General features: G+C 58.1%; 1 protein-coding gene across 9 annotated transcripts; it reads left to right on the top strand.

Moving 5' to 3' along the window:
- The first annotated feature begins 1071 nt into the window (after nt 1-1071).
- OSBPL7 (oxysterol binding protein like 7) lies at nt 1072-13646 on the top strand. 9 transcript variants are annotated; one of them, XM_059047069.2, is made up of 23 exons: nt 1190-1363; nt 2650-2804; nt 2913-3038; nt 3213-3266; nt 3878-3991; nt 4348-4458; nt 4554-4671; nt 5349-5452; nt 5805-5897; nt 5986-6118; nt 6207-6301; nt 6484-6579; nt 7245-7382; nt 7977-8070; nt 9004-9236; nt 9382-9519; nt 10370-10433; nt 10535-10613; nt 11546-11690; nt 11790-11934; nt 12021-12147; nt 12358-12480; nt 12647-13646. In XM_059047069.2, exons 2-23 carry the CDS (start codon nt 2730-2732, stop codon nt 12753-12755), a joined length of 2514 nt encoding a protein of 837 aa, XP_058903052.1. In that variant the 5' UTR covers nt 1190-1363; nt 2650-2729; the 3' UTR covers nt 12756-13646. The 9 variants fall into 9 exon arrangements, 8 of the variants coding, with proteins under 8 accessions (XP_066877013.1, XP_058903052.1, XP_066877012.1 ...); XM_067020911.1 differs by having other exon boundaries at nt 1343-1425; XR_009332529.2 differs by lacking the exon at nt 1190-1363 and adding an exon at nt 1541-1644 and having other exon boundaries at nt 12065-12147.
- The last annotated feature ends 4058 nt before the right edge of the window (nt 13647-17704 follow it).

Genomic DNA, 17704 nt, shown 5'->3' on the forward strand with positions numbered 1-17704 from the left:
TCTGGGAACAGTTCCTGGGCAGACACTGCTCTGGCAATGATCTGTAGCAGCTTTTCCTTCCCTGGTTCAGGACAAATTTTCCACAGTGCCCAGCTCCATGCCATTTTCCCAGGGATGCTCAATCAATAGGAATTGAATTAAAAGGCCCCTGAGGCTCCTGGATGCCAGAGCCGGTCTGGCCAGTGCTGCCCAGTGCTCTCCCAGACTCCCAGAACCCTGCCAGGTGCTAACAACGCCCTCCTGGGGTGGCAGGGACTGCTGAGGTTCTGAATGGAACAGAGAGCAGGCATCTCCTGAGAGATGTGTAAGCCAAGGCCCATGGGACAGCTGGTTGGGGAAGTGGCCTATGTCATATTGGGAATCAAAGAAGAACCTCGAATTGCATCCTTCGCCTGCTGGCGTTGCCTGAAGCCACAGCAGTAAGCCCACTTCTTTCCAGAAAGTGGCTGCACTGCACTTAAAGCTGTCAGTCCAGTTCATATTCATTTGAATGAATTCTAGACCTTTCTCAAGAGGTAATTTTTAATTAGAGTTGAGCAGCTGCACACAGTACTCCAGCAGAAGGGCAAAGGTATTCAGAAAGGGAGGCCAAGGGTACCAGAGTTGGCTCCAACTAGCCTTTTAACAGCCAGGTGGTTACTGCCCCAGACCTGCTCCTGACCCAAAGACTTGGTAGGCTGGGGGGTGGGGGGCGGGGGGTGTCTTACCACATATGTGCTTCCAGCCCCCATGGGTCAGGACCTGGTGGGGCATCACCCCCAATGATAGCCTCACTCACTGTGGCCCTCTCGAGCTTTTCCCTGCTGACTGCCTTTGCCACTGTCAGTTGTGGTTCCATAGGGGCATCCCTCCCTTCCTGTCCACCTGAAAGCTTTACTGGCTCCAAATTCCACAATCTATTTTCAGATGTAAAACGTGAGGCAGGGGTTAATAAGGAAATGGCCTTGGGTACTAATTAGGCTCAAGGCCATGCTAGTGTGAACCAATTCTTTACCAGCACTAACTTGGGGCCAGCAGCTCCCTAGTCCTCTGTGATCTATCTGGAACTGTGCCCAATGGGGCTCTGCCCCCACTCCCAAGCTTTCTGGGCGCTGGGGAGTCGGCTCAGCCCTGAGTCCTCCGGGGAGCAGGGGGGCAGAGCTGAGCGGCTGCCCGGAGTTTGGCTGGAGGAGGGGCCGGGGGGAGGGGGAGGTGAGGAGATCCGGCTAGAGGGGAGGCTACGACGTCTCCTTCCTTCCTGGTTCCTGCTGCAGCTGCCGCCACTGCTCAGCTCCGTGAGCAGGGAGCTGGCGGCTCGGAGACGGTGACTCAGAGGCGGAGCGGTGCTCGGGCCAAGGAGCACTGGCTATCCATGGACCCTGGGGTAAGGGGGCCGCGCTGGCATCAGCTGACATTCCGCAAGAAGGGGACATTCACCTGAAGCTGGTGGGTCTGCTCTTCCAGAGATGAGGGCGGGAATGGAGGTGGAAAGGGGACACCCACCTGGCTCACCTCGACCTGCACCCTCTACTAACAGAGCCTCCCCTCCACCCGCAAGCAGTGAGGGGCCAGGATCCCACGGGGCCAGGAAAAGGGCACAGCGACACCCAAACACTGGAAGAGTTTGTTAACTTTCAATGGCTGAATGTAGGAGTTTCCCCCCAGGTCAGCCTCTGGTAGCATGGGCCCCTCTGCCCTGACCTCCTGGCCACCCACACCCCACCACGTCCCTGTCCCCTCATGGCCTCAGCTCCACCGGAAGATCTGGGCTGCTTCCCCAGCCTCAGGCCAACCTTGCCCCTCCAGTCCCCTCCCCCGTCTCACACATACAGAGCCTCATGCATTATTGATCTCCCCGTGGAGCCAGGATGGCCAGGGCTGGTGCCAAGGGCGCCTGTGGGCACTGCTGTGGGACCTGTGCGGTCCTTGGCATGTGTCTCCAATGGCCCGTCCCCTGCTCTCTCCAGGTGGATGGCACTTCTCAGGAGCCCCAGGGGTGGGGATGAAAGGAAGGAGGCTTGGGGGACGGGGGGACAGAGGGTCCGAAGTGGGTATCCTAGGGGGGCAATTGATGGGAGGCACAGGGGAAAATGCGGGCTGTCTCAGGCCTCGGTTTCCTCAGGCAGAAAAATGGGAGCCCAGGAACTAGAGGATATGGAGGCCAATTGGTGGGGAGCTGGGGTCAAGAGGTTGGGGGGCTCTGTAAAGGGATGATGGCAGAGGAGTCTCCGTGCCGTGGTGCTGGGGTCAGGGATCCTGGCAGAAGGGGAGCTGGGTTGACATCTCACTTGTCCCGTCTCTGGATCCTTCTGTCCTATTTTGGAGCCTCTTCCTTCACTCCCCTGCCTCACCTCTGAGGACCCCCAGGGAATCCTCCAGAGAAAGCACCGAGTGTTTCCTGGAGCTGGGGAATCTGTGAGTGCCTAAGGTGGGGCAGGGCTGACTTTTCGAGGTTTTCTTTTGGCACCGGCCTGCCTGCTGCGCGCTCCACCTCTCTGGGCAGTGGGCGCGGAGACCTGCCCAGAGTGGCGTGGGGACAGGCTTGGGAGAGGTGTGGCAGGTGAGCGGAAGATGTCCTCGGGGGCTCTCATCCCAGAGGGTGCAAGAGGGGCTGGAGGTGAGGAAGGTGAGGGTCGAGCCTGTGCTAACAGGGTCTCTCTCTGCTTCAAGGCCCCCCTCAGGACAAGGTGACATCTCTCCCCTTCCACTCTTCTCTACGTCCTCAGCAGGGAGTGGCCACTCCCTTCCCCATGGACTTCCAAGAGCGAGACCCTCCCTCCCTGGCTGAGAGCACACAGTCCGCAAAGCCCAGCAGTGCCCAGCAGGTTTGAGGGTGGGGAGCAGGCAGTGGACGCGCTGAGCTTGGCCCACAGGGGAAAAAAGGCAGAGGTGGTCGCTTCACCGGCCCCTCCCAACTCTGTCCTGGACTGCAGGCCTCCGAGCTGTGGGAGGTAGTGGAGGAGACTCGGGGCCGGCTGGGGGCAGAGGGTATCATGCCCGAGAGGCAGGAAGGCCACCTGCTCAAGAAGAGGAAGTGGCCTCTGAAGGGCTGGCACAAGGTAAGGCGGCAGGGCGAAGGGAGGGGCCAGATGGGGGGGCCGGGGGGCGATCCGTGGGGTTGCCGGGTGGTACAGGGTGTTTGTGTGTCAGAAGAAACTTCTGTATGGTTGCTCTCTCTCCACATCCTTTCCTCTCTGCCCCCCGGGCCCTGTCCCTTCTGGGCAACGTCACAGAGATACTTTGTGCTCGAGGATGGGATCCTTCACTATGCAACGACTCGGCAAGATGTGAGTCAGGGCCTCGGCTGGGGGATGAGGGAGGGGTTTGGCCCCAGAGTGCCCTGGGTGGGCAGGGGGCTTCTGGAATCCCCCACAGCAGGGTCTGAATCCCAGGGACACCAATTACTGGGTGTGGGGTCTTGGGCAGGTTACTTCCCTGGGCCTCAGCTCCTCATCCCTAAGGTGGAGAGAGTGCAGTCACGCATTTATAGAGTCTTTGTCTTGGTGAGGGCTCTCAGGACAGTGCCGCGCATAAAATAAGTACCCAAGACATGGGAGCTTCATCATGCTCGTCCTTGTCCTCTGCTCTTGCAGGAACAAGGAACTAAAGGCCTAGACACCCAGGCTCTCTCCAAGAAGGTGCTCCTTTCTCAGCCTCGCAGATTCCTAAGGGTGGGAAAAGTTTTCCTCACTCTGTAACTGCCTAGAGCTCAGATTGTGACTTGACATAGCGGGGTGTCCTGTGCGCAGGAGGACGACTGACAAGTCCTGCTGATACTGTGACTTGGGCATGAGGGTGAACCTGCTGCCTGGCCCTTGAGCCTAGCGTGACCTCAGTGATGGTGGCCCTGGTGGCCTAAAACCAGTCCCCCTTTCCCCCTCCGATCTCTCCACCCCAGATCACCAAGGGGAAGCTCCATGGCTCCATTGATGTCCGATTGTCGGTCATGTCCGTCAACAAAAAGGCCCAGCGCATTGACCTTGACACTGAAGACAACATCTACCACCTCAAGGTGACATCCCTGGGAGCCAGGTGGTGGCTTGGCCCCCAGCCTCTCAGAGGCACCGGGGCACACAGGAGAGAGGGACAGGGGCCGAGGGTCTGTCTGAGTTTGACCAGAAGGGAGTTCCTACCATGTACAATAGCCAATGGCAAACTGGCCCTGTTGGTTGTTGTGTGAACAGGAACAGAGCTGAAGGCTTGCACCCCTGCAGAAGCTGTTCCTGCCTCCCCGCAAGGGACCTTTGCACAAGCTTGTGTGCTATAGGGAGAGACCCTGCCTGCCTGCGGACCAGAGCCCCAACTCCTTGCCCCTAGAAAGCAATCCTTCCTTTCATGCATCCCTCCCCTTCTCCATCACCTCTGCAGATCAAATCCCAGGACCTGTTCCAGAGCTGGGTGGCTCAGCTGCGTGCCCACCGCCTGGCCCAGCACCTGGATGTGCCCCGAAGCCTGCTGCCCAGCACCACTCACCGGAAGGTAAGATGGGCCCTGGGGCAGGGACAGGTGATGTGGGGATTCAGGATGAGACTCAGGGAGGCAGGCACCTTCCTGACCCTTGACTCACCCCACAGGTTCCTGGGGCCCAGCTTCCGGCAGCGGGTAGTGCCTCGGCTCTGCCAGGGGTTGGACCTCGGGAGAAGGTGTCTTCCTGGCTGAGGGACAGTGATGGGTTAGACCGCTGCTCTCATGGTGAGGGGCCCCTGGCTCTGCGCCTCCGTGGGGAGGGCCCATGCTTTTGCATCTAGGTGGCATCAGCAGTCACAAGGAGGAGAAAATGTTACCTCCATCCCTGCCTCTGGGAGCTCCAATCTGATGGGGGAGACAGCCTCCGCCTCTAGGCTGATCAGGTCTCCTAGGGCCCTGCCCTGGGGAGCCTCAGGCTTACAGAGAATGGTGGGGCTCGTGCTCTAGGCATATAGACAGACCCGGACGCAGGGCCAGGACTCATGAAAAAGAAGATCCAGAATGCCAACGCAGGGAGGGGTCCTGAGGAGTAGTGCCAGGGAAGGGGTGTGCACTAGAACCGGATTCCTGGAGTTGCAGGCTGCGATGCTGGCCTGGGAGAGGGAAATGCAAACCAAGGGGGGAGAGCAAGAGTGGGAGCCCCCTGGCCTGTGTGGAGGCGGCCGAGGTAAGGTGTGGTCTGGGGACAGAGTGCAGATTGGGGTGCGGGCACTCCCGTGAGGCCAGACCAAAGGGTGGGAGCTGGGAACTGCTTTGGGCTCGTGAGTGGGGGAGGGCGGCCAGTGTCGGGATTTCCATGGCTGCTGGTGAAGTCTTTGGAGGAGGAAGGGGAGCTAAGGGACAGATTCTGGGGAGCCTGGCCGGTGTTGGGAGAGGGACTTCCTCATTCATCCTTCCCACAGAGCTCTCTGAGTGTCAGGGGAAGCTCCAGGAACTCCACAGACTCCTCCAGAGCCTGGAGTCCCTGCCCCGGATCCCCTCAGCCCCTGTTATCCCCACACACCAGGTAAGGTCCAGGGGAGGAGGCAGGGGCCCGCCCAGGGCTCTCTCCGCTCTTGCTGTCTTCATCTCCGTCACTTCCCCGGACAGGTCCCCAGTCCCCCTTATATGCTGCGGTTTCCTGGAGAGCCACCATCTCCCCGTTGCCCCTCCCCACCGTGTCCAGACCGCCTCAGGGTTGTCTTTCTGCCCCTTTGGAGCGACCCCTTCCTCCTGTGCCCAGGCGGCTGCCAGGCTGTCGGTCTTCTGCCTCCGGGATGCTGGTGTCTCTGCGTCCTCCTTCATGACCGTCTACCTCTCTCCTGGCTTTGGTGGTCCTCCCCCCCCGAGACTGAAACTCCCTCACCTCGACTTGCCAGGCCTCGGTGACGACCGAGAGACCCAAGAAGGGGAAGCGGACCAGCCGCATATGGTGCACACAGAGCTTTGCCAAGGACGACACCATCGGACGGGTGAGGTGGGGGGGGGGTGGACCCCAAGATGCTGGGTGGGAGGCTCTGAAGGAGGCTGCGCCCTTCAACCCCTCCCCTTCGCCTACAGGTGGGTCGTCTCCACGGCTCTGTTCCCAACCTGTCTCGGTACCTGGAGTCCCGGGACCCCTCGGGCCCCCGCGGGCTGCCACCCCCAGACTATGCCCACCTGCAGCACAGTTTCTGGGCCCTGGCTCAGAAGGGTGAGTGCGTGCCCTGGGGGTGGCTGGGAGCAGGCGGGGAGAGGGAGAGGGAGAGGAAGGGAGTCTGATGGCCAGCCCGCCCCCACAGTGCACAGCTCGCTCAGCAGTGTCCTGGCCGCCCTCACCACTGAACGGGACCGACTGAGGGACCAGCACCAGGGTTCGGAGCCGTCCAGGCTGGGGGTGAGGCTGGGGACGGGGTGGCCTGCGGGAGGAGCAGGCCCGAGCCCGAGGACTGCAGGCCTGGGCGTGGTTGTGGACCTGGGCCGGGAAGGGAGGTTGGAGGAGGCAGGCTGCGCCTGGCAGGCTGGGGAGGGCTTCACCCGCCCCGTCCCGGCACCTGTGCCCTCACCCTCTCCCTGCAGGTCTCTGAGGCCGCAGCCGGCCCGAGGCGCCTCCACTCGCTGTCCGTGTCCTCCGACACCACTGCAGACTCCTTCAGCTCCCTCAACCCCGAGGAGGTGGGAGCCGGGGTGGGCTGTGGGGACCATTCCTCTGGGCCTTCTTTCTCAGCAGAAGTGAAGGCGTAGTTGGCTTTCAGGCCTGAAACTCCAGCCCCTTTCATGGAACACGGGCAGCAGCCCCATCTGGGTCATTTCTTAACAGCGTGCAGAGTGCTTTTACTTTTAAGTCAGAGTCCCGTGAGGCAGTGATTCTTACCCTCAAGTTCACAGATGAGGAAACTGAGACTCAAAGGATCTCATTGATGGGCCCAGGCTCCCGTTCTGCATGGGTTTGAATCTGGCTCCACTTCGTGACCCAGAGCCTCAGTGTCCTAATCTGCAAAGTGGGGGTAATAATTGCACCTACCTGGTAGGGTGAGTGTTGGGATTGATGGAGTTGATCCACGCAAAGGGCTTGGAGCTGGGCTCAGAGTCAGTGCCCAGGCAGTGTGAGCAGTTATGGAACCCGTGTCTCCTCACTTCCAGGCCGGGATCTTTCCACCAGGCCTTCGTACCCCACTACACTCGCTCCCCTCTGCGTCTTCTCCTGCTCAGCAGGTCTCAGACTCAGATAGTAAAAGTCCCCAGTCACACTTCCCTCACAAGGGAGCTATCAGGCCCGGGGAGCCCTGCCTGACTCTCCCGGCTGGGCCTTGGGCCTGACACCTGTCCCGCTCCCACAGCAAGAAGCTCTGTACATGAAGGGGCGAGAGCTGACCCCTCAGCTGTCCCAGAGCAGCGTCCTTTCCCTCGCTGATTCCCACACAGAGTTCTTTGATGCCTGTGAGGTTCTCCTCTCTGCCAGCTCGTCTGAGAATGAGGTGAGGGTGCGGGGAAGCTGGTAGTGAGAGAGGAGGGACCCTGGGAATAGAGGGGTGGCGTCCCGGGAGACTGGAATCTGTAGATTCCCAAGTCCTTTCTGACCACCTCGGCCACTTCTCTGGGAACACGTCCAGATCTGCTGGGTTTGTGTGGCCCTGCTTAGAAATCTCTGCTGGGGACCCTTCTTCCAGTTTGATGTGCTCCATCCCCATGGGTTCTACTGAAACTGCTGCCTCAGCTGCACCCCGTCATCTTTCTGTGACCTCGTTTCAGCCTTAGCACTCCCTTGACGCTCACCCTCCTGACCCTGAATCCCAGTAATCCCCAGCTTCCCTCCCCTTAGTGTCCCGCCAAGTCCCTGAGCTGTCTCCCTGCTAGTCGTAAGGCCAGGCCCTCTCCCTCCCAAGGTGGCAGGGCACAGCATGATGCCAGGCCTCCCAGGGCAGTGTCTTAGGGCTCAGACCCTCCCAAATATATTCTCTTCCGCTTCCCACCAAAGGGCTAGCTGGGCAGATTCTTGCCAGGCCCTGGGCACTGTCCAGTTGCCTGGGGGAGGCCTAGTCTGCCCAGCCTGTCATCTGTCCCTGGCCCAGGGCTCAGAGGAGGAGGAGTCGTGCACCAGTGAAGTCACCACCAGCCTGTCTGAGGAGGTGCTCGACCTCAGGGGAGCTGAGCGCTGTCAGAAAGGTGCCAGCCAGACGGGCGGGAGGGAGGGCTGGAGGTGGGCGCAGCAACGGGGTTTGTCCAGGCCCAGGTCCCTTGGGAAATAGTCCCTTGTAGTACTGGTGGGCTAATGGCTTAAGGTGCTGACTCCAGGGGTGACCCTGGGGGTGAGTAAGGCTAAGCTGTGGCTGTGCTCCAGGGGCGGCCCTGGGGGTGGGGCAGGCTCAACCTGGGGCTAGCCTCCACTCTGGGCTTCTGCGAAGGCTTGCATGGGCCTGACAGGCGGAAGGGGCCGCTTTTTTTTTTTTTTTTTTTTCCTACGGTACGCGGGCCTCTCACTGTTGTGGCCTCTCCCATTGCGGAGCCCAGGCTCCGGACGCGCAGGCCCAGTGGCCATGGCTCACGGGCCCAGCCGCTCTGCGGCATGTGGGATCTTCCCAGACCAGGGCACGAACCCGTGTCCCCTGCATCGGCAGGCGGACTCTCAACCACTGCACCACCAGGGAAGCCCAGAAGGGCCCGCTTTTTAGCAGTGTGGCTTTGTACATGTCATTGTCCTTCTTGGAGCCTGTTTCCTCATCTATAAAATGGGCTGAATAATTTTGACATTGGTTTCTGTGCTTATGAAATGGAGCAGAAGCCAAGGGTGAGACTCAGGAAGGGCTTCTGGGGTGCAGGGTTTCTGTTTCCAACAGTGGGAACTGTCCTCTGTTTCTTAAACCTGTTGCTCACCTAAATTCCCAGGAGCTCATCAAGAATTAACCACTCCCCACCCCTCCATCCCCTCCTCCAAAAAAATAGAATTAGCCCCCAGCTGCCTGCCCCATAGTGAGTCGAGCCTGGGGCCTGGGAGCAAGCAGACCTAGGAGCAGCTCAGGAGCTCGGGAGGCCATGGGCCTGGATGCGAGGTGCCCAGGGCAGAGTGACAGGCGGGTTGGCCCTGGGATTGTGTTCCAGGAGGAGCCGTGGGACCACCCCGCCGCCGATGCCTACCTGCGGCCAGTGGGCCCGGGGCCGACGTGAGCCTGTGGAACATCCTGTGGAACAACATCGGCAAGGACCTGTCCAAGGTGTCGATGCCCGTGCAGCTCAATGAGCCCCTCAGCACCCTGCAGCGGCTCTGCGAGGAGCTGGAGTACAGCAGCCTTCTGGACCAGGCCAGCCATACCACCGACCCCTGCGAGCGCATGGTGGGTCCGCCCCGACCCCGCCCAGGCTGCCGCTGCCTCCCAGGATCCAGTCTACCGGGCCGAGCCCAGGCCCCCGTCCTGGCTCATGGTAGGGTGGTGGAGGGGCGGCATCTCCTCTGATCCCCCGGCGCCCCGCCCCCTGCAGGTGTACATCGCAGCCTTCGCGGTGTCAGCCTACTCCTCCACGTACCACCGGGCGGGCTGCAAGCCCTTCAACCCTGTCCTGGGGGAGACCTACGAGTGCGAGCGGCCTGACCGAGGTTTCCGCTTCATCAGTGAGCAGGTGAGGCCCTGGAAGAAGTGGGCTGGTCGGGGCAGCCGTGTGGCCAAGGCCGGGGAACACCCGGGCTTCAAGGGGCCAGGGCGTGGGTGAGAACACCTGACAGTCGGGCAGTCAAGGGAGGAGCTCCCCGCTCCTTGGGAAGACGGACTTCAAACAAGGAGTTACCGTACCATGTTCTAGAGCTGGGATTGTGGAAGCTCATAGGAGGTTATTCAGCTCTATTGGTTGCTTGGTTTTTAAATCCTGAAGGCCACGGGGAGTCATGGGAGAGTTTTAAGCAGTAGAGTGACATGCTTAGAATTGCACTTTATAGAGAACACTCAGGCGGTGGTGGGCGCCAGGGGATGGGGAGAGGCAAGGAGGGCAGGCTGTGGGATCCCTGAGTTCAAGGTTCCAGATGGGGAGCTGCTCTAACGAGGTCAAGGCCGAGTTTTTCCAAGGGTGTGTTGTGGAGATTGCAGGGTGATGATCAGCTTTGGGGGAGAAGATGATTAGGGAAGAGGGTCCTCATGGGAGGGCTGGCTTTCAGGCAGGGCATGGGTAGAGGCCCCACCTGTCACTGCTAGAGGACTTGGGCAGGGCCTCTGGAGGGCACCATGCACAGGCTCGGCAAGGAGGGCCCTAGAGGGGAGGGAGGGAGAAGGGAGAACATAGGGGCCTCGTGGGAAAGGAGAGGGAGATGGAATTTGGGTGGTGGCCAAGGACAGGTAGACAAGAGACCTGGAACTAACTGGTCTTCTGGTTCCCAGGGGAACTGGGGATGGGGGTGAGGGATGTTGGGGGCCTGGGGTCAGGAGCAGACCCCAGGGTCCTCAGGAGCAGCCTCTAGAAAACTTCCTTGCTCATCAAGGTCTCCCACCATCCCCCCATCTCGGCGTGCCATGCGGAGTCTGAGAACTTCATATTCTGGCAAGGTAAAGGATGGGGCTGGGGGTGAAGGGCAGGTGGGCGAGGGGCTGGAACACTCTCTGGTCTTATCTCTGCTGTTGCTCTCCTTCCCCCCACCCAACTCCAGACATGAAATGGAAGAACAAGTTCTGGGGCAAATCCCTGGAGATTGTGCCTGTGGGGATGGTCAATGTGAGCCTGCCCAGGTGAGTGCAGGCAGCCAGGCCCGGCCTGCAGGCCAGCGTCACCCCCCGCCCCTCCCGGGCTGGGATGGGGAGGTGGGAGGGACAGGAGAGAGAGGCCTGGTCTGAAGCTTCTCAGGGTGGGGCAACGTCTGTACATTTATACCTGGGTTAACAGCAGTTGTCAATAAAGAAAGGTGAAAAGTCTTAGAGCTGGAAGAGCTCCTCAAGGCCATCTGATCAAGTGGCTTTCACACTTTTTGACCATGACTCACAGTAAGGAATGCATTTGAGACTTCAAGTCAGTGCACAGTAACCCATTCACACACACACACACACACACACACACACACACACACACACAGAAGCCTAAAGTGATTCTAAAGTGATTCCAGGACTGCTCACAAACCGCATTTGAAGCACTATCATCTAGCCATATTATAGGTGGGGAACTGCAGCCAGAGGCCAGTGCAGGGCTTGGGGAAGACCCTGGACTTCAGGGTCAGAAGTCCTGGGTGGGAGTCTTGGTTCTGCTGCTTAATAGTTAGACAAGCGGCAAAAAGACTTGACGCCTCAGAGCCTTGAGTCTGCTCGTCTATAAAATAAGAGTAATAAGTAATATTCGACAGAAGTGGGGAGTAAACAGGCTGATACATGTGACCAGACATATATCCCAAGGACACGGACCCCGTCTATGTTTTAACCCCTGTGACTTAGGTACTCAGGAGCTTTCTCAACAAATGGAGACGTGTTAGTTGAATACTTTCTGTGAAGGCTGCTTTGCTCTATAAATATGTCGTCCTTCATGGAGAGACCATGAGCTGGAACCAGGACTCCAGGGTTTCTTTCCCAGACCTGCATGACCTGCTCTGATGAGACAGGCATTCCCCAGCTCAGGGTGGCACTTGTTCCCCAGGGCCGGCCAGCTGCCCCCCGCCATGCTCTGTCTCTCTCAGGTTTGGGGACCACTTTGAGTGGAACAAGGTGACGTCCTGCATTCACAACATCCTGAGTGGCCAGCGCTGGATTGAGCACTACGGGGAGGTGCTCATCCGGAACACGCAGGACAGCTCCTGCCACTGCAAGATCACCTTCTGCAAGGTGGGTGGCCTCCCTGCCCCACCTGTCCGTCCCAGCAGCTCGCCCCGGGGAAGGGGAGGGGACACCTCCCTAAGCCCTCTGTCCCACCCCCCACCCCAGGCCAAGTACTGGAGCTCCAATGTCCATGAGGTGCAGGGTGCCGTGTTCAGCCGGAGCGGCCGCGTCCTCCACCGACTCTTCGGGAAGTGGCCCGAGGGGCTGTACCGGGGACCCCCGCCGGGTGGTCAGTGCATCTGGAAACCCAGTAAGTGGGGTGCTTGGGGCGGGCTGGGCAGAGGTGAGGGCAGCTGTGCACAGTTCACCTGCCCCAGCCCCCTGCCTTCCCCCTAGACTCAATGCCCCCAAACTATGAGCGAAACTTCGGCTTCACTCAGTTTGCTTTGGAGCTGAATGAGCTGACGGCAGAGCTGAAGCGGTCCCTGCCTTCCACAGACACGCGGCTCCGGCCAGACCAGAGGTCAGTGCCAGGCGGGTGCCGCACCAGAAGCCCCGGGCTCCTCCCTCCCCACGTGGGTTTCCACACAGACCTGGGACTATGTCCTTCCTTCCTTGAGTTGCCTCAGGGAGATGGGACCTGTTTGGGGGCAGAACTGGGCAGGCCCAGCGGCCTTGGATTTGGAGGCCTCTGAGAGTGGGCAGTTCTGCTGACTGCAGTCTGGATGCTCAGGTACCTGGAGGAGGGGAACATACAGGCCGCCGAGGCCCAGAAGAGAAGGATTGAGCAGCTTCAGCGAGACAGGCGCAAAGTGATGGAGGAGAACAACATTGTCCACCAGGCTCGCTTCTTCAGGTACCTCTGCTCCCTCTCCAGGTCTCTCTGCAACCCAGTCCCCCCTCCTCCTCCCCACTAGCCCCTTCCTGCTTTGAGTGGGGCCGGTAGTGTAAGGCAGCATCTCGGGACCCCAGCCTCAGTGCTGGATGTTCACCCCTCTTCTTCCATGGCCCCCTTCCCCCAGGCGGCAGACAGACAGCAGCGGGAAGGAGTGGTGGGTGACTAACAACACATACTGGCGGCTGCGGGCCGAGCCGGGCTACGGGAACCTGGACGGGGCCGTGCTCTGGTAGCCCAGGCCCCAGGGGCAGGAGGCCCCGGTGCCCTCCTCCTGCTCCCCCTGCCCCCGACGGACACATGGGCGAGGCCAGGCTCTCCCACTCACTGCCCTGGAGACCAAAGGGGAAGCCCTGGCTCTGGCCCTTTCCCCTCTGCCGGCCAGAGGGGCCGCATCTCAGCCCATCACCCACCCCTTGTTTGGGGTGGGAAGCAGGATTCGTGCTCCCCCAGTCTTGTTGCCCCAGACAACCAGCATGTAAGACCCTCCTTGCTCTGTCACCCCCCTTCCTTACCCAGTGGGGTACTTGGGGGAGACTCCAGGCCCTCCAGGATCTGTTCCCCATTTCAGTGCCTTCCTAGGACACAGGGGACCCCTCGACGTTCCCCAGGATTCCTATGGCCAGGACTCTGGCCCCGTGAGTGAAGGAGAGGGGATGGCCTTTTCTCCCCCCGCCCCATCCCTCCCATGCCCCATCTCCGGCATCTTCTTCCCATCCCCTGGCCCAGAGGGGCTCCCTTTGCTAGGCCCTGGCAATTTCTCCTATCCTCCTGGATCCCCTTCTCCCAAACTGCAAAACGCCTGCAGCTGCCAGCTCCTTCGTCCCTGGTCCTCAAGTGGTTTCCTTCAGTCTCAGCTCAGTGGATCCCCCAGAGCAGACAGGGCAGGAAGGGCGCCTGGCTTCTGACCCACCCGGAGTGAGAGAGCACTCATGAGAGTGTTGGTTTGTGTAGAAGAGCGTGTGCGTGTGCCTGTGTACTGCTTGCGGGCGAGCAGGATTCCTCATGTAGGCCGGATGTCCCCTGCTGGGGGTCCGCCACCATTGCTGCTCATTTTACTAGTCTGCCTCTGATTAAGGTGAATTGCTATGACATTCCAAACTCCAGTAAAGACTGTCCCAAACTTTGGCCTGTGACCATTCATTGAAAAGCACGTGCGCTCAAGCCCAGTGAAGGCCCATATAGCTCCCCACTCACCTGGGCTAAAGACCCAATGTCATCTCTGTCCCTTAATCCTCACCTCCTGTCAATTCTACCTCAGTGTCTCTCTGGCCCCTTCTCGTGATTGCACCTAGCTTAGGCTGGGCCCTTATCAACTTTCGCCTGGACTATTGCAGTATCCTTGGAGCCTCCAGTCACTTCCATTCTAATGCTGGCTTTCAGGGTGATATTTTAAAAGAGAAATATGGCACCTCATACGTGCTTCAAATACATTCATTGTTTCTGAGCGCCTCAGGGGAAAACCCAAACTCCTTAACCAGGCAGAAAACTGTGTGGTCCCTGTCCCCCTCTGGCACAGAAGCTGCCCCCACCCCCAGCATCCTCGGTCAGGTCTGTGCTCACCCTCTCACCCCCTCAGTGACTTTTCAAGGGAAGGTCGGAGCGGGGAGAGACTAGAAGGGATGGGAGAACAGGGCAAGCTTCATTTCTCCCCCTCCCGCACTGCCTCGACTGAGTTCAGGTCCCAGCTCTGTTATTCCAAAGCTGTTCTGATCTTGGTCAAGTGCCTTGCCTTTCTGTTCAGGGACTCCGTGGTCGTTCATTTGGCTTCTTTTGTGTCTTAGAGGAGAATGTATGTCATGTCACAACTGATTTCATTAGTTGTCTCCTAGGCCCTCAGCCCACCTCACTGCACACACAGGCCCTGCTCTGGTTTGAGGGATGTCATGCTTTTTCAGGGGGCAGCAAGAACAGAGGGGACCCCTGAGCTACAGCAGCCCTTCCCATCCTAGTCCTTTTCTTCTTCCCTCTCCTCCAGCCCACCCCCACCCCTGCCCTTGGGGTGTGTGTGTGGGGTCCACATTTCCACAGTTTATTTACAGAAGGTGCTAAAAGGAACATACTTGTCCTGACACCATGCATCAGAAATAACCTCAACCCATTCCAGAAAAAAGCCAAAGCCTGCAAACATTCAGGGTCTTTTTAAAAACAAGGTACCCTGTCTTCCTCCCCCACCCTTTCTACCCAGAGCCACACACAGCCTGACTGACCAGCCTGTGTTCAACTTCCACATATTTTAAGAACTAGAGTTTCAAATAGACCAAATTCCAAAGTTATTTTTGTAGTGGAGACAGGAGACTGGCAACTCCTCTGCCCACAGGAGCCAAGCCGTCTGTGGCTATCGCCATCGAGACCAGTACCCTCTCCCCTCACCAGCGAAGGTGGTCAGGTTGGATTTGCTCTTGCTGGGACATTCCCTGCTGGAGGACTGTTGTCTCTCAGAAGCCCTCGCCACCCAGCCAGGGTTTGGTGGATCGTTGCTGATAGGGCGCTAAGGCCAGGCTGAGGGGAGCCTGGGTTTCTGACTGCAGGCTGTGTTCTGTGGACAGAGTGTGAAGGGGCAAATGCAGCTGTGGGCAAGGAGGGTGGTGGCCACCTCCTGGGCACCAGGGAGACAGTTGGGGGTGTAGCTCAAGTCTGGTCTGAGAAAGAAATGCTGGGCCTCCTTCTCAAGCCCCTCTCAGTCTAGTCTGAGGGCTCACAGCAGGACTGCTCACCGTGGGGCCTCGGGGCAGCCCAGCCCAGGCACAGACCCCTGGCTTTGTTGGGAGGATATGGTGGGCCTGGGCCGAGGGGAGGATATGGGTTCAACGGCCCACATCTTGGCTCGGTTTGGGAAAGAGGCAAGGTGGGACACACCAGTTTGTAAAGCCAGGCACCTGCTTTCCCAGATGAGCAAAGGTCAGAGCTTGAACAGCAGGGGAAAACCTGGGCCCGAGGATCATTGCAGAGGGTGAGGGGGGCAGGCTAGAGCTGACAGTCCTGACCTCACCTGCCGTGGACCCTCCAAGCCCCAAATCGCTCCACCTAGAGACAGATTAAAATCGTCTTTTAAAACTTAGTTACTCTCAGCCATAAAAAGGAATGAAATTGGGTCATTTGTAGAGACGTGGATGGATCTAGAGACTGTCATACAGAGTGAAGTAAGTCAGAAAAAGACAAATATCGTATATGAACGCATAAATGTGGAACCTAGAAAAATGGTACAGGTGAACCGGTTTGCAGGGCAGAAATATAGACACAGATGTAGAAAGCAAACATATGGACACCAAGTGGGGAAAGCAGCAGGGGGCAGGGTGATGAATTGGGAGACTGGGATGACATATACACTAATGTGTATAAAATGGATAACTAATAAGAAACTGCTGTAAAATAAAATAAAATAAAATTCAAAAAGAAAAAACAAAAAAACCTCAAAACTTAGTTACTGAAGGAATTCCCTGGCGGTCCAGTGGTTAGGACTTGGTGCTTTCACTGATGGGGCCCAGGTTTGATCCCTGGTGGGGTAAATAAGATCCTGCAAGCCACGTGGCATGGCCAAGAAAAAAAAAAAAAAATTAGCTACTGAATTGCTGATGGGGATGCCTGGGTAGCAAGGGGCAAAAAAGTCCAGAAAAAACGACCAGAACACTTATAACCTGCACCCTCCCAAATTCCCTGGATCTTCTGAATAAAGGGTAGTTTGGGGTGCCTGCGTGTGAGTTTGTAGTGAATTGCAGAGAGGAGGGAGTGCTGAACCAGGCCAGGAGCCAGTGTCCAAGGTAAACATAGTCGGACATTAGCTGAAGTGGTGAAAACATTTTATTCAGTGACTACTGACAGGAGGGGAAAGAGCTGAGCTCCGTTGTAATCTGTGCAGAGGAGACTGGGCGGTTAAGGGGAGAATGACGGGGTGGGGAAGGACAGCAGGGCCCAAGCAGCTCAGAGAAGAGAAAATTACAAAGGGACGGCTGTGTAAGTGCGATGAGGCCGGGGAGCCCGCGAGCAGCAGTCATCCTAGGATTCTGTCCTCTGAGAGAGACTGGGAGACAGGACCTCTGCCCTTTCTGATGACTGCATTTCAAGCAGTGGTTTTCAGGTCCTTGAGAAAAACACTCTTGTTGTAGAAGGAGGAGGGACAGAGGAAGGAGTCACAGTTACAAGCCCTTTTTAGTAAATGCTCTAAGAAAAGAAAGGCAGGGCCCTGTGTCAGGTGTTGGCTAGAGCAAGCAGTGAATTCTGCTGGCAGTGTTGAGCTTTCTCAGGCAGGCATCTGAGGGGACTGGGGTCATCCTAGGGACACAGGCTGCTGGAAGCTGTGCCAGAGTTTGGTCATCTCCTAGTGCAGGGGGTTGGGCGGAGTCGTTACGTGCTGATTTGCAGCTCTCAGGAGATACCTCACTTCCTCTACTGGAGGACAGCGTCCGGATCTGTTCCCCTGAAGCTGGAGGCACCCACCTCCTTGCTCCCCTACGGCATGCAGCCCAGGTGGCTGTGAGTGGGGCTTTCCCACTGGCTCTGCTACAGGGAGAAGGAAAGCAGCATAGGGGCAGTGGTGGGGATACCCTCAGGGTCTGACCAACGCCTGCTCAGGATGCACAGGTGTCGATGGCTGACTTCAAGTCCGCTGGTTTTGGTCTGTCCCCGAAAGGCCCTACTATTCCCCTTTTTCACAGGCACCTTAAAGATTCCTGGTCACATTGCCTGGGATCCTCTTTAGGGAAAGCTCAGGGGGCCCCTTGTGGCTGGTCATTAGCTTAACGATGCCCTCTTCCTGGAAAGGACCCACTGCACAAGTGACTTCCCTGTGCAGAGATCCTCTGGTTCCAGCATGGGCAGAAAAGGAGGTGGGGCTTAGTGCTCTCCCCCTGGGACCTGTCTCTGTGCCCCTGAGGTGGTCAGGGAGGGCAGCAGAGACTTCAGAGGGACCCTCACAGACTGCTCGGGGCTAGCTAAGTCTTGCTCACCTACTCCTGGTACAGACTCTTTTTTTTTTTTTTTTTAGAATTTTCCCGAATATGGACTCAGAATAGATTGCAGGCAGGATCAGATTATATATATATATATTTATTTATTTATTTATTTATGGCTGTGTTGGGTCCTTGTTGCGGTGCGCGGGCTTTCTCTAGTTGCGGTGAGCGGGGGCTACTCTTCGTTGCGGAGCACGGGCTCTAGGCACGCAGGCTTCAGTAGTTGTGGCACGTGG

Source organism: Kogia breviceps, chromosome 19 (assembly GCF_026419965.1).
Source record: "Kogia breviceps isolate mKogBre1 chromosome 19, mKogBre1 haplotype 1, whole genome shotgun sequence".
NCBI classification, from domain to species: Eukaryota; Metazoa; Chordata; class Mammalia; order Artiodactyla; family Physeteridae; genus Kogia; species Kogia breviceps.

What these genes read in the sequence shown, in the direction of transcription:
- OSBPL7 (XM_067020908.1), top strand. Translation starts at nt 1,617, where the DNA reads ATGGCTGAATGTAGGAGTTTCCCCCCAG. An exon ending in ACAACATCTACCACCTCAAG is followed by an intron (nt 3,992 to 4,347) that starts GTGACATCCCTG and finishes TCACCTCTGCAG; the next exon opens with ATCAAATCCCAGGACCTGTT. An exon ending in GAACTTCATATTCTGGCAAG is followed by an intron (nt 10,434 to 10,534) that starts GTAAAGGATGGG and finishes ACCCAACTCCAG; the next exon opens with ACATGAAATGGAAGAACAAG.